Here is a 15550-nt window from a genome sequence, read left to right on the forward strand (position 1 = left end):
CAGGCTGAGGGCATCAGCAATGCTGGGGTGCCAGAGCCCAAAACGGGGTCACCCTGCAAAAGATGCTGAGGCCTGGAGAGGTGAGGCACACAGCCGTGAAGGTCCTGGCAACCCAGGACCCCAACTTGAGCTCTGGCCTGGCCACGCCCCAGCCTCCTCCAGCCTGTGAGGGCCAGACTGGGGCCTCCCGCAAGGTCCACCGGTGCGGGGGGCAGGACGCAGCCCGCAGGGCTTCTCAGCCCAGGAGGCAGGCTCGCCTGAAGAGTGGCCCAGAGGTGCCCTGCACAGGGATGCCGGGCTGCAGAGCCGCCCCGAAAGGTGGCCGTGGGGCCAGAGCAGTGTGGCTCAGGCGCCGACCCGAGGCGGTGGGCAGCGTGCAGGCCACAGGGCCTTCACACGCCTGGTCCCGCAGAGGCCGGGGCCTCCGCTCGCGACCACCTCACGGGGCGGGCGCCGGCTCTGCCTCCGCGGCGTCCCCCTCCCCGCCTCCGCCCCATGGTGTTCATCCCGGAGCCCGCTCTGAGGCGGAGCGCTCCCGCGTCACGGCTTCTGGATGCCGCCCGGCCCCAGGGCTGCCTCTTCGCGACGCTCTTCGCGTGACTCCCTCCGTGGTGGGGACCCCCCACCTGTTTCCAGGAGCCCATTATGTGGCGCCTGGCCTGGCTCAGGCATCTGATGGCTTGGAAACCCCGACCTGAGCATGGGCCCCGCCCCCGCCTGGGCCATCTCTCCAGCACGCAGTGACTGTGCCACCTCCTCTGGCTGCGAGAGGCCTCGAGCCTGGCACTGTTACGAGCCTGCCCGCCAAGGCCTCTGGATGCCCCTGCGTGGCAGCAGAGTGCCCGGGTCAGGCTGGACGTGCCTCTTTGGGGAGTTCCGGTCCTCAACAAGCTGGCTGCGCGCCCACCTTTGATCTGCCGCCTGGAGGGCGCGGGTGTCCCCCACGCTCCCTGGCATGCCTGTGGTGACCGCTACCTGGAGCCTCTCGTGAGCCAAGTGGCCACGTGGGCCTCAGTCGGGACCTGCTGCCCTCACCAGGTCTGAGTGAGGGTGTGCTCAGAGACCCCGCCCGGCCCAGAACCCCCTGGACAACGTGACGGTGTGGAGGGGCGGCTTCTAGCACGGGACGAAGCTCACCATGGAGCTAAACAACAGAAACAGGAAGTCAGGAGCCAGTGACAGGTGCCCGCGTCCAGCACCTGCCCAGCGAACACACACAGGAGCCTGAAGGGAAGGTGGCTGGGAGGGCCCCGCAGGGCCTGGACTGAGCCACACCCCAGAGAGCCCCCGGGGGAGCCTCAGCCATAGGTGCGCGCCCGCCCCGCCCGCCCCAGGGAAGGAGCCCCTCGCTGTGTAGCGGAACCAAACCTCATTAAAGGCCGAGAGTCTGAGTCGCTCCACTGAGGTAGCAGCGGACACCCCCTCGCCCGCGCGGGCCCCAGCGGAGGGATGGGTGAAGCCGGCCCCGGGGTGGAGGGCCGCAGCCCCGCCACCTCTTACAGGCCTGGGCCCCACCTCCCGACCTGATGGCCTCCCAGAGCCCCACCTCCAACCCCCACCCCAGGCGCGGCTTCCGCATGGACTTCTGGGTCCGAGGCCCTGGGGCGGGAGCCCAGGCTCGCTCTGGTCGGCGCCAACATGGGCTCCGGCGCCAACATGAGCTCTGCTCGAGCAGGACCCGCCCCGCCTCCCTAGGAGGCCCGGCCCCCGGGGCAGCTCCTCTCTGCGCTACGTGGGTCCCGCGCTGGGCCTGGGCGTGAGGTGGCCACTCGGAAAGGAAGCCTCTGCCAGGCGCAGACCTGGTGCCCCTCCCCGGAGCCTCCCTCAGGGAGCTGGGCACAGAGGGGGCCCCAAGGCTCTTCCCGACCCCACCCTGCAGAGGCCGGGAAATGAGCCCTGCGGCACCCCACACCGCGGGGAAGGCTGCGCGGCGGGGCCAGGCTCACACAGAGGGACTGCCAGGCCGGGGGCAGAGGGAGCCCCCAAGCTGCTCATGGCGCCTGAGAGGGGCTCACACCACACAGTGGGGGCAGCAGAGCGCAGGACAGAATATGGAGTGGCCACGCCGAGTGTATTGGGGGCTTCGGGCACAGCGTGACCAATAGACTCACGGGGCAACAGAGACCATGAGGCTGTGGCAGGAACCTTCCCGCAGGGGCGTGGCCTCTCCAGAGGTGACAGGCTCCCAGTGGTGAGGGCAGCCCAGCTGGATGGTGATGTTGCGTCCAGCTCTCCCCTGGGCTTCTGGGGCCGCCTGCCACCCTCGCCAAGTCCTGGCCTGTGCCTGCAGTGGGGCTCAGAGTTCGTTGTGGCGCGCTCTGGAGATTCTGCCCGACAGGTCCTGCAGGTGCTTCTTCACCTGCGGGAACAGTGGGTGAACTGGGGCCTGGCGCGGCCGCCGTGCCCTCACACCTGCTGCGCCCCTCACCGAGTGGGTGGCAGCAAGGCTGCGGGGCACCAACCAGGAGGAGCTGACGCGCAGCCCCACGGTCTCGACACGCCTGCTCCCCACGTGGCCGCAGGAGCCTGGCCAGGCGTCCTGGGCGCTGGCCCTGTGCCTGCTGACCCCCGGCCTGGCCCTTCTGCGCACATGCCTGGTTCTCGCCAAGCCCGGAGCCGGCTGCCTCCCTGACGTGGGGGGCTAGGGGGGTTGGGAAGGACCCTGCAGGGAGTCTGATGGGCGTCCACGGCCTCTCGGAGTAGAGAGTCCAGCCTGCCGGCACTTCCCACCCTCACCAGGCCGCCCACTCGTCTCGTCCACACCCGCACAGCACACCGGGACGCTAATTTCAGGATCACTCTCTGCAGGGTGGGCCCCTGCCCCCGACTTCTGCCCTGCCCCCTGGCAGACCCCAACCTGCCTTCCTGGTACTTTGCCTACTTTCGCCCTACTTAGTTTTGACTGGCCAGGGACTGGCTTGTGGTCCATAATGCAAAAGTGCTAAGGAGGCCCCGCCTGCCACCACCTGTTCTTCGCAGAGGCGTGGGCCTCCCTGCCCCGGCCGCAGGGTCCGGGCTGTGGGCGCAGCCAGGAGTCTGGGGCCCCTGCCAGTGCCATCTGGAAGGAGCCCACCCTGCGGGGGTAAGCCAGGAGCGGAGCCTACCCAGAGGCCTCGCGGGCATGGCAGTCCCTGTCTCTGATGGACATGTGCCCTCCCCCACGCCGGCGCGAGCCAGGACAATCTCCAGAGAGTCTGTGCCACTGCGCCTGGGACCACGGCGTCGACCCAAGGGCTCAGACACCAGCCGCGAGGCCGGCAGGGGCTGCCCACACCCCTGGCAGGTCGCTGGGCTAAGGACAGGACAGGCGTGTGCCTGCAACAGGCCCGCAGGCAGCCAGGGGCGAGGAGGGGCGTGGGGGGGGACTGTGCACATGGTGGGGGGGGAAGGCCCCTGCCCACCTTGTAGCCCAGCTCTTTGGTCTTCTCCTCCAGCAGGGCGTAGCGCTCCTTGCTCCGGCCGACGTGCTCCCGGTCCCCGGTGCTCTCCACGTGCTTGAGCTTCTGGTGCGAGATCTGCAGCTGCTCCTGGTAGTGCTTGTGCTTTTCAACCTTGACCTCAAAGTGCTTCAGCTCCTCCTGGAACAGGCATCAGCACTCGCTGCCCCCGCACGCCCTGATGCCAGAGTCCACAGATGCCCCTGGGTGCCCCCAGGGCAGGCCGCACGCCCTGGGCAGGGCTGGGTGCTGCTGGGGATGGGGTCCCGCAGGAGGGGGTTCCCAAAGGCTGGACATGGCAGGGATACCCACTGACCGCCCTCAGGGCCCCCCTGCACCGTCTTCCAGGTGCAGCCGTGAGAAGTGTCTCGGCAGTGTCTCCAGGCCTGCAGCCCCAGGCTGCGTCAGACCCTCCAGAACCCCCACGGGCCCAGAGAGCTCGCCTGGCCCGGGGGCTGGGTCACAACAGGGGCCCAAGATGCCCAGGCTGCCCACCAAAGCCCCGCTCCCCAAGCCCAGCAAAGGGCCCCTGTGCAGGGTCTTGCCCCCGGACTATCCCTCACCCCCCATTCCCTGCTGGCATGTCCGAGCGCCCTGGCGCACTGACCCGAGGAGCAAGGCCGAGCACAGGGCTGGCCGGGGAGCCAGGGCCGGTCCTGGCCTTACCCGCAACGACTCCAGCTCCTTCTCGGAGAAGTTGGCAGACCTGGCCAGCTCCCACAGCTCTGTCACGCGCGGCTCCTCGAACTCTGGCAGAGAAGGGTGGGCTGAGCAACCCGCAGGGAGGCGAGGCTCCCTGGTGGCCCGGGGCCTGGTGTGCACATGCGACACCCTCTGGCAGCAGCCTGGGCTCCCTGCCAGGGCATCCAGCCTGCAGCTCACAGGGCCTGCAGGGACGAGGCCTGGGATGTGGCCTCGGGGATGCCCTCACCTGCAGTCTGGCCCCAGAGAAGTGGGGAGACCCCAGCCTACCCCCAGAAAACCAGGGTAAAGCTCCCAAATGGAGCAGCCGGCTGCATGGTCAAGGGTCAGGAAGGTGGGCAGATGCCGAGGAGACTGGGGGGTGGAGCAGGACAGCAAGCCCAGCGGCAGGTGGCCTAGGCAAAGAGGGGGCGCTCACCAGCCGGCCGGGTGCCATAGCCCTGGTGGCTGACCTCCCGCAGGCGGTCGAAGCCCTGGTTGAGGGCCCGCAGCCGGTCCTTGAGCTCGGCGTGCTTGTCCCGCAGCAGCTCCTGCTGGGCTGGGCCCAGGCCCGCCGGCCTGATGTCATTCTCGTGGACGTCTGGGCAGACAGCGGCGCCCCTGAGGCCTCAGCGGCTGGGGACACCCACTCCGCCCTCCCCGATGCCGACTCAGGGAAGGGAACCGCGAGCAGGTCCCGGGCCAGAGAGCCCCAGAGGCCCGTGCAGGGTCCAGGAGGCCCCCACCCCTGCGGAGAAGCTGGAAACACCGTGGGCGCCCCAGGGCCCTGCGGCATGAGCCAGTGCAGGGGCCGCCGCACCTTCGGTCCTGCTCAGGGCCTCCAGCAGGATGTTGTACTCCTGGACCTTCTCCCTGTGGTGCTGAAACTCCCGCCACAGCTTGTCCAGGTCCTCACTGGAGAATTTCCCGGAGGTTGTAGCCTGAGGAGAAGGTGCCAGAGCCTGCCCCCGCGCCCCGCTCCGTGTTCCCCTGGGGGCACACAGGTGCCCACCACTGCCCGGCCCCTTAGGGTCAGAAAGGCCTTGCCTCCGAGTGGGCGCTGCACTTGCTGCTCACGCCCTTCACTGGGGGGGTGACAGGAAGGTGAGAACCAACACGGCTGCCGTGAGATCACCGAGGCCGATGGCATGGGGGCAGCGGCCAGTCACTGCGTGGCCACCACACCTACCCCAGGGGTGTGGCCACAGGAGGTCCCGCCCCCCCACCCCTGCTGCAGCCCTTGTGACCCAGGACGAGGGGGCTGATGGAGAATTCCAAGTCTAGACCCCACTCAATGGAGTCAAGACAGAATGTTCTGGGCCAGGACTGGGCGAGTAAGGGGACTGAAGCTGGCTTGGCCCCAACTTGAGGTCTGTACCCCCACTTGACTCCCACAGAGCTCAGCGGGAGCAAGCCCAGTTATGGTGACAGGAAGCAACGCTGCCCCCATGCCCCCCCAGTGGCTGCAGCGCAGCAAGGGCCATGGCAGAACTGGCTGGTCGCGGGCGGTGCACGGAGGTACCTTGTGCCACAGCTTCTCCAGCCGGGGGTCCCCCAGGCCGTCCTCCTGGGCGCTGTCGCCAATGGCGTTGCTGCTCACCTCGTGGGCGTCCTTTCTGTCCTTCCTCCCGTCCAGACCGTACTTGGCCACGATGACTAGGAGAGGGGCACGTCTCACCCGGGACGCCGTCCCGAGGGACAGCCACCCCACATGCTTGCCTGATGCCCGCAGGCTGGCCAGGTGCAGGGGTGTGGGGGCGCGGGAGCGCAGGCGGTCCAGGCCCCCCACTCTGCTGTCGCACTGGGCAAGCCGCGGGAGGGCCGCCAGCAGTGCCGGAGCCAGTGCCTCTGGTGGGGGCTGGGGGGCAGGAAGCAGGGCCTGCGGGGCGCCACACTGGCTCTCGCCTGGGACAGTCGGCGGAGCTGCCCCTCCGTGGACCCCCAAGAACAAGTCATCCCCCACGCCCACCTGAGCAGCTGGCCCCTGGGCCATTCCCGCTTCCTCTTCCGGGTGGCCCTGGGCATCCAGTCAGCCCCCCACCTCTTCCCTGGGTCCAGCAGCCCCAGGGTCTTCGGCTGCTGTGTTGAGGGCCAAAGTCCCCCCTGCGCTCCCCCCAGCCAGCCGACAGCCTCAGAGCACAGCCTGCAGGGGGGCCCGGCCGAGGGCGGCGCTGGCCTGGAGGCCCCGAGCGGCCTGCGGGAAAGGGACTGTACCGCTGAGGCTGCGCCGCAGTGCGGCCTCCTTCTCCCCATCTCCGTCTAAGCCTTCCAGCTTCAGCTTCTTCCAGATGAACTCGTCCCTTTCTTGCATCTTCAGGTCAGCGTGCAGCTCGGACAGCTTCACAGGAGAGAGCTGAAGCTGCGGGAGACCAGAGGGCGTGCATGCGGCCAGAGCGGCCTGACAAAGGTGAGCAAGAGGCGTCTGCACCCCACCCGGTCCCTGCTCAGGAACAACCTTCGAGGACCCCCGCTCTCCCCGCAGCTCAGGCCTGCCTGAGGAGGGCAGATTCTAAACCCGGGCCCCCGGGGAGCAGTGCTGACGCCGAGCATGGGGGCAGCAGCTCCTGCGACAGCACAACCCCGCGTGGCCGCAGCGTGTTGAAGGCAGCAGGCCGATGGGTGGGGGCCGCAGGGCCCGGACAACGGAGGGGCCCGGGGCAGAGATGCGCCCCTCTTCTGGTGTTCTGTGAGGTCCACCAGAAACGTCCACAGCACGCAGAGGAGCGGGCTGAGGGGCACCTCACGGCAAAGTGTGCCCCCCCGCTGGCTGGGACGCCACCACGCGGGCATCAGGCCCCGGCTGACAGGGACCAGACGCTGCCCGGGAGGGCGGGAGTGCCCTGGGTTGGATGTGCTGAGGTCAGGGCGCCCGGGAAGCAGCGTAAGGGTGGCCCTGAGCTGGCAGCCAGCACCCACAGGGGCGCCTCCAACCGCTGCAAGGGCAAGTTGAACATCAACACGCCCCGTGAGAAGAGCCAGTTACCGGGCGGCAGAGCGGCGGCGGCGACAGCCCAGTCAACCATCAACCGCTCGTAGGGGCGCGGCCAAGGGCAGGGGCCGCATCCAGAGGGCAGAGTCAACTCCTGGCCTGCAGGCGCTGGGGGGCCACGCTTGGGGCCGACCGCTCAGACCAGAGGGGCGAGGCTTGAGAGAGGAGCCCTCCCAGGAGTCTGGCAACCCCCGGAAGATGTCCTAAGAGCCAGGCTGGGAGAGGGCCCCTGGTTCCTGGCACAGCCCAGGGCCCTCCTGTCACAGGGACTGGTCAACCTCATGGAAGCCAGGGTCGTAGAGAGGGCTGGGGGCTCAGGCAAAGCCCCCTGGTTCCAGCTGGGCATGGAGGCCAGCCCAGGGTCCCCACTAGGAGAGGGTGGGCGGGCAAGTGGACTTCCTCTCCCCACACCTTTAAGTCCAGAGGGCGGAAAAAAACACCGCACGTTTTCACGCAGCGAAGGACAGAAAGGACCCACGAAGGGGCAGCAGCAGGTGGGCGCACACGAAGATGCTGCCCCGACAAGCTGCGCCGCCCACCTCAGGGCCTCTGGGTGAGAACCACTGCTCCAGAGGGACCCACGGCAGGAGGTGGGAGGCAGCTGGGGCCTGAGGGCTGTGCTCCGAGCCACCGTGACGTCCAGTGGAGACGCTGGGCACTGACTCTGGACCCGAGGCCATCTGAGCCACACCCCTGCCCCCCCAGGATCTCCCATCAATGCCTACAAGCTTCTGGGGTCAGGAGATGAGCAGGTGGAGTCATGGCATGGGCTGTGCAACAGGAGGCCCCCGGGACATGGGGAGGATACAGGAAACGCCGCGGTGTCCACCCGACCCGGAGGACCTGGACATCTTATTTGCATAGAGGACCGGAAAGTTTAGGACTCGGGGGGCCGCTGGGGAGGGCATCTGGGCCAGGGTGCCAGGGCGGGGGTTCCTGAGGAGCGTGGTGGTCAGGCCCTTGAGCAGATGGAGATGAGGACTGAAAGCTGGAGAGGCCGGGGGCATCCAGGTGCAAGGCCAAGGGAGTAGCTGACCAGGCCGACAGGCCACGCACCAGCTCCCCACTCCTTTCTGCTTCCTGCTGCCGCGTCCCTTCCAGGCCCCTCTCCAGGGGCAGCCTCCCTGCCTCTCCCTTACCTCTGCAGGCTGAGCCCACACCACAGGCCTGGACAGTGGGCCCAGGAGAAGCAAAATAGTGGCCTGTTGACCCAATGCCCTCGGCGTCAACCCTGGGCCCACTGCTGGTCCCTCCTACCACCCCCTGCCAGCTCTCTCTTCCTTCCCAAAGTTTCTCTTTTCTCTTCCGAGCTCAGTCTTCATCTGCAAGCAGATTCAAGAATGCTTAAATGCTGGGCCAGCACCTGACAGATGAAGATACTGAGGTGGTTCGTAAACACCCATCTGCGCACTGCACCGGGCCCACAGAGGGAAGTCCAGGCGGGTTCAGGCGAAGACCTTGGGATGCCCTTTCCAGAGGCCCTGGATCCTCAGCAGTAAATGAAGCCTCAGGGCAGCTCACCAACTGACCTCTCCCCCCAGCCCTGCCTTGCCCCCCGGGCGCAAGGGAGGGGGCTCTCCTGTCCCAAGAAGCCGCGGTAGGCAACATGGCCCACCTCCCTGCTTTCTGCACACAGGGGGACACAACTTGAGAGAGGCAAAGACCCGCAGACTGGAGACCCCACGGGCAGGCGGGCTCTGCGCCCCCACTTGAGGCCCCGTCAGAGAAGTGGCTGGGCCTGTGTGCGGGAGGGGGCTGCGGGGCGGCGCTAACTGGAATTCTCTCTCCAGAGCCGGTTCTCGGTCCTGCAGGAGGGTGTGGGGGCCTGCCCCCTCCCCCCACCTGTGCTGGGGGTGGGGGTAACACCTGACTCTACTGACCAGAGGTCAGTAGGGGGAACGGCACAGAGGCCCGGCCATCAGAGGGAAGAGTCCCCACCGGAGCCCCGTGACAGGGAACCCGGGTCTCACAGGCCACGCCTGGGGGGATCCGACCGCTGATGGGGGAGGCCCTGCCTGGCGGACCCCAGCGATGAGATGAGTCTGGGCCCCGGGATCGGAGGGCCCCGGGCCGGGTCGGAGGCCCAGGAGGGATCGGAGGGGCCGGGGCCGGGGCCCGGGCGGGGTCGGGGGGGCCGGGGCCCGGGCGGGGTCGGGGGGGTCGGGGCCCGGGCGGGGCCGGGGCCCGGGCGGGGTCGGGGGGGCCGGGGTCGGGGTCGGGGCCTTCTCACCCGCTGGGCCTTCTCCCACAGCTGGTTCAGCTTCTCCATGCGGAACTCCTCCCCGGGCGCGCGCGTCGGGGCCGGCCCCGGCTCGTTCTTCTCCCGCGAGTACTTGCCGCCGTGGCCCGCCGCCGGCCAGGGCCCGAGCAGCAGCAGCAGCAGCAGCAGCAGCCGCCGCGGGGGCGGGAGCCCGCGCCGCCCGGCCCGCGCCCTCGGCGACGCCATCTTCCTGCTCCGGCCGCCGCGACCCCGCGCGAGCCCGGGAGGCCTCGGCCCGCCCCGCCCGCCGCGCGGCCTCCTGGGAGTTGTAGTCCCGCCCCGCGCGGCAGGCCGGGCTCGGGCCGCTCGCGGACTACAAGTCCCGGGCAGCTCCGCGGAAACGCCCGCTCGTCTCCTCGGCAACCGCGGCGGCTCGTGACGCCGGGCTCCCGCGGGTTGCGGGCGGCGGCGCGCTGGCTGGGGAGGCGCCCGCCCCGCAGACCCCGGCGTCGGGCCGGCCCGGGCCCGTCGGCAACCCGGACCGAGCCTGCCCGGAGCCGTGGGGAGCCCCGGGGGGGCTCGGCCCCTGCCAGGAGGGCCGCCCCCGCCCGCCCCCGCCCGGGCCGGCCGCCTCAGCTGACCACCGCGCCCGGCGGCCGCGCGCGCGACCCGACTTTCCTGTCTTGTATTTTAAAGTTCCGTGGAGGCGCCGCGGCCTGCCCCGCCGAGCTTCCCCGCGGCTCCGCGGCTGCCCCCACCCGGCCCGGGCAGCCCGCGCCTGACCCGACCGCCCCGCGGCTGGGGCGTGGCGGGCTGTTGGGGAAACGGAGCCGGGCCTGGAGGCGGGCCGGGCGGGCGCGGGGTGCTCCGGAGCGACCCGAGGGCTGCGCTCGGCGGGGCAGCCGCGTCTTCAGGGCGTGGCCTTTCATTTCCCAGCACCTCGTTTCCCCACCTCGGCCCTCGCCCGCGCCGACCCTTCCTCCCGCGCCGCCTCAGAAGCCTCACCGCTGTGTCTGCTGCTGGTCTCTGTGCCCTGCCTTCCCCACGTGTCCGCCTCCTTGTTTTCTCACGCGTGTGTCTGAGCTCAGCATGTGTCTTTTCTGCACACCTTTCCCTCCAGCTCTTTCGTGCGGCGGGCAGCACGACACTGCCTCTTTCTGGTGGCTGCACAGGGCCCTGCGCTACGGGGACACCGGTTGACCCGGCCTGGGCCCTCAGGCTGTCCCAGGGCCTGGCTGCTGCCGACAGGCTGCAGAGGCCCATGCGAGCACTGGCCTTGGCCGGACTGTGTGGCGCTGCCCAGGCATCGGCTCAGCACACCCCATCTCTTCCGGGGATCCCCGGAGGGTGGACAGAGCAAGGAGAGGCTCTGGCACTAGAGGGGAGAGGGGCCTGTGGAACACTGGCGGGAGGCAGGGAAGTGGGAAGGCCGCCTCGCCTGGGCAGCGCTGCCGGCTCGGGGAGGGCAGCTCGGGGGAGCACAAGGCCCAGGAGGGACACGGGGAGGGGCAGCACAGGGGGGCGGGAGGAGAGCCCAGCTGTGCAGCAGCTGCCTGCCGGTGCCCGGGGCGCAGAGGCCGAGCTGGGGCCCAGGAGAAGGGGGTGCCCTGGTCGAGCAGGCCTGTGCACAAAGCCAAACAAAACTGCAGGCTTCAGCCTGATCCCTTGGGGTCTCTGGAGTGGGTCAGACCCACAGTTTGCACTTTGGGGCCCTTTGGTCCTTCCTTCCCCTCCCCCACTGGTGAGAGTCATCTGCTGGGGTCGTGGGGGTGGGATGATGGGGTTCGGCAGTCTCCATTTGACCTGCAAGTCTTCAGGGAAGTGGCGGTTGGGAGCAGCTGGGGCGGGTGGGGGTGCTGGCCTCCGGGTCTGGGTGGGCACCAAGAGCTTCACTACCCTCTGCCAGGCGGGTGAGCCCCAGGTGCCGGGATAACACGTCTTCCCAGCCGCCCCGCTTCCTGCAGGACCCCCGGGCAGGCCTGGCGGCAAGACCGCTGTGAGCCGGACTCTTCCGTCCCCTGGGCAGCTCAGCGCTCGCTGTCTCCCAGCCCTCAGGCTTCTTCTCCCTCTGCAGGTCAAGTTCAGGTCTCCCAGGCCCGCGTGTCCCATAGCTCTGTCCTCTCCGTCCCCTTCTCCTCCACTCCCTGGCTCTCCAGTCCACCCCGGTGCCCTCCTGAACCCATGAGCATCACTCCAGACCCTTGACCGAAAGCCCCTGGCCTGGCTCTGACTGGAAACGGGCCCTCGTTGTCCTGCGCCGCCCTGTGACTCTCCCTGCCTCCTCCTGGAACCCCAGGTAGCCTCAATTTCCAGGCGAGTGATTCCTCCAAAACCCACGACCTGCTCTCTTTTGAAGACCTGGGCCCCCACCTGCCCCATCCCCCGCCTCAGGGCACCCCGGGCATGGTGGACTCCGCAGCTTCCCCCCTCCAGCGAGGGGGTCCAGCCGCAGACCTTGCACATCGTTGCCGTTCAGCGTGCCCTCTCGGCCTCCTCTCCTGCCAGCTGTCACAGAGGGCACCCAGCAACGTGGCAACAATTCTCAGTCCCCCCAAGTCTTCTCTTGCACGAACACCCCCAGGAAGAGCTCCATGGTTGCCACCATCTGAGTCTTTGTCTTGCGCTTCCGCCCTGTCTTCCTCCCTCAGATGGCACCGCTGCCCTGGCGCTCTGTGGAATGGAATGGGTGGGGATGGGGAGGGTGGGGGTGGGGGATGGAGGGCTAGAGGGATGGGTACAAAATGAATTCCTCCCTGGCTTCCACATCGGTTCTAGAACTTGCCGCCTTTGAAAAAAGCCATGGCGTCAGGGGGCTCCTGGTGGTGGTGGGGCGAGGCGTCCTGGTGCCCTCACCCTCAGATCCAGGGCGGGCCCGGGAGTGCTCAGGGGGTCGGATAACGGAGGGTTTGGGGGAGAAGGCAGCTCTAACCCTCCTTTCCCAGGCTCCCGATGATTCCCCGCTGCCCCCCACCCCCCATTTCTGCAGATTCAGGCACGTGATCCCAAGGAGGGCGGCACAGCCGTGGCGGGGCGGCGGGAGCCCTGCCTCCTGGCCACCCCCGGAGCTGGCGCCCCGCTCCAGAGCCCCCGTGCTGGCAGAGCCAGGAAGCGCCTCCCAGCTACCTGGCTCACCCGGCAGGCACCTCACCCCACACAGGACAATTAACTTGTCCCTAGCACTCCTACCTCGTCGTCGACACGAAGCTCCCACCAGGCTGAAACTTGGCGCAGAACAGCAATTACTGAAAACACATTTTTAAAGAAGTTGACATTTTTGTGAGCGCTCGCCGCCCCCGCGCCCGCCTCCCCCGGAGACTGCACGGAGGAGCTTTCCGTGCGCCTCCAGCCTCGCGCGCGGCGCCACCACCCTGCACCCGGCCCTGGCTGGGCGGCCGGCCAGGCCCACCTTGCTGCCAGATGAACCGTCTCAGGCCGAGGGGCCACCACCCGGCCCCCAAACGCCTCGGGGAGCAGCCCAGCGCCCCAGCCGTGTTGGCAGGGAGCTGGTGAGCTTGGGGAAGGGCTTGCTGTTACCCCAGGCAGGTCACCGCTTCCCCAGGCTCAGCTGGGCCGAGGAATGGGGACAGGACAGAGGCTGGCGCTGATGGGGCAGATGGAAGAGCCGTTGGGGCTGGGCAGGCGCCCGGTCCCAGCCAGGACGGTCCCTAGAAGCGGGACTACCCGGGTTACAGATGGGGGAAGCGGCTCAGACGGATGGGGCCTTTTGGCCAAGGTCAACAGGCTGACCTCGCCCAGGCTGTGGGGCTGTGGGGCCTAGGCACCCTGCTCCCGCCCTCCTGGGCTGCCAAGGATGGTCTGCCTGGACTGGGCCCCAAGCCAGAGGCCTGCGTCCCCACAGCTCCACGCAGCCAAGGCCCAGCTCAGCCCACTGCCGTGCCTGTGCCCGCCGGTGCCCCTGTGTCCTCCCGCCGGCAAAGGTGCTGCTGAGGACAGGTGTGGGCAGCCGGCGCGTCCTGTCCTCGGAGAATCACCCGGGGATGGAACTGCCGCTTCTCATGCGTGAGAGGGCAGAGACCTGCACCCCAATTTGCGTCTTTTAGCAAAAGGTTGATTCCATGGTGGGGCTCCGAGGCGGGGAGGCAGCCCTCCCCCAGGCCGGGGCGACGCCTGTCCCGGTCTCAGGAAGACCCACTGTCCGCTCTTTCCACTGGAGAAGCCCAGGCCCTGCTCTGTCTCCCCCGCCCAGCTAAGCCACGCGAGGGGGATCCGGAGCTCGTGGGCCAGGTCCGGCCGGTCTCCCGTGCGGGGCGGACCTGCTCTCGCGACCTCCCTCCGCGCCTCCCTCTTGTGACCCTGGTGCTTGTTCCCTCCTCGCCGGAAGACCCCCGAGGGGAAGGGGCCTTCTCTTCAGCTTCAGCGGCTACCTGGACCCTTCCGGGGGGTGGTGGAAGGTGCCCGTGGGGGTGACGCCTGTGGGGGTGCCCGCCCAGCAGCCCCGTGCAGAGCCGCTGCCGGCCGCCCCCGACGCGTGCGCCCCGCATCAGCTGCCCGTGTTTCCTCTTTTTGGAAGTCCCCAGTCAGGCTCCTTAACCCACTTTCCCGCATTCTGCCTCTTCGTAGGATTCATCAAAGCCCTTGGCGCTTCACTCGCGCTTCAGCTGTGCCCGCGCAGACGTCGCCGAGTCCGGGGCAGCGGCAGCGGCGGCGCTCCTCGGGCGGGGTCCTGCGAGGACGGAGGCCTTCTCCCCGCTGCCCGGCTCCCCGCGCCCCGGCGCCTGACCCGGGCCTTCTCGCCGAGAGTAAAGCCCAGATGAGGCAAGACTCGTGTGGAAGACCAGCTGGAAACTCTTTTTTTCAATTGACTCAACATTTTTATTTTCTTACATTGTAATTTTTTAAAAAGATTTATTTTATTTTTTTATGCACACAAGAGCTGGGGTGTAGGACAGAGGTGTGGGGGGTGAGAGGACTCACCAGAGACAGAGTGGGGAGCAGAACAGGCAGACGGACTGAAAACGCTGCCGGGGGGAGCAGCGGGGAGCCAGGAGAGGTCTGCGGCGCCCTGTGGGTCACTCCCGGGCTGGGGATGGAACTCGCGCTGCAGAGGCTGCGGACAGCTTCATGGGTTGCGTCTTCACCCCTGGCGCCACGAGGGAGGCCCTACATGTAATGATCTTGTATATTATTCCTAGATTTTTGATCTCTTCGTGGCTGCTGGAAATTATGTTTACTGATGAAAATTTTTCTACCACTGTGGCTAACATAGAAATAAAGTTGAATCTTAGACATAGACTCTGAATCCGACAACTTTGCTTACCATTCTGTGACCCCAATTTCCCTGTGGATTCCTTAGACTCTCTTTCGTCCGTGTCGGGGTGTCTGTGAATCCAGTTCTGTTTCTTTCTCTGCAAACCTCAGCCGACGTGCTGTGCCGCCGGCCCCCCCCCGACTGGCCTGGCGTGGCAGGGGTGGCCGGCATCCCGGCCAGTCCTCTCAGCACTGCCTCGTGAGCTCCGCTTGCGGCCCCAGCGAGGTGGTCCTGATCGGATGGACGGTCTTCCCGTCCCCACGGTCTGGGGCTTTTTCTTCAGCAGAGGTCTCGCTCCTACCTGCAGTGTTTCTTCGGAGAAGTCTGATGTCCACCTGATTGGCTTTCCTTTGCGTGTTATCTGTTTCTTCCCTCTTGGCAGCTTCATTATTTTTTCCTTGTCTTGGATTCTTGGGAGCTTTACTATTATGTGTCTTGCTGCATTTTTCCTTTCATCACGGAAGTTTGGTGCAACTATAAACCAGACTCACTACGGGGTGGAGGAGGGAGTCGGATCAAAACAAGGGGGGTGGGAGTTGTACGGGGACTACAACCAAGATGAAAATGCATACATTGTGCAAAAATGAAAAATGATGTAAAAAGTATATAAAATTAAAAAAAAAAAAATAAGCGTTTATCCAAAAAAAAAAAAAAAAAAAAAGAAGACGCGGTATTGGGTTTCAGCAAGTCTGGTGGGACAATCCCGGGTTACCTCTTTGGGGAGGGAGTGGGGTGCTTGCCCCAGGGGCCTGAGGACCCTGCTGGCTTGGGACCCCGCCACGTGCTCCAGGAAGGGAGGGGCCCAGGAATAAGCACCCCAGCCCCTGCCTGCCCTCCTGAGCCTCACCCCTGCGCGCACAGCCTGCACGGAATCAGCTCAGGACATCCTCTCCCCCAACAGCCTGAGGGCGGGTCCTCACGCACCCGCTTAAAGGGGACTTACCATGAGACCCACCGCGGGCCACACAAAAAGG

The 15550-nt window shown here is 67.3% G+C and overlaps 1 protein-coding gene across 1 annotated transcript; it reads right to left on the bottom strand.

The window, feature by feature from the left end:
- Positions 1-2009: 2009 nt before the first annotated feature.
- On the bottom strand, positions 2010-9493 carry LRPAP1 (LDL receptor related protein associated protein 1; the record flags this gene model as incomplete). The annotated part of the gene is made up of 8 exons (XM_037530003.2): positions 2010-2359; positions 3402-3578; positions 4104-4186; positions 4558-4719; positions 4939-5059; positions 5641-5774; positions 6333-6477; positions 9338-9493. Coding segments are annotated over 8 exons (1041 nt in total), but the record flags the coding sequence as incomplete, so codon positions are not given.
- Between the last annotated feature and the right edge of the window lie 6057 nt (positions 9494-15550).

Source organism: Talpa occidentalis, unplaced genomic scaffold (genome assembly GCF_014898055.3).
Source record: "Talpa occidentalis isolate TD23 unplaced genomic scaffold, MPIMG_talOcc4v2.1 talOcc4.6, whole genome shotgun sequence".
NCBI lineage: Eukaryota > Metazoa > Chordata > Mammalia > Eulipotyphla > Talpidae > Talpa > Talpa occidentalis.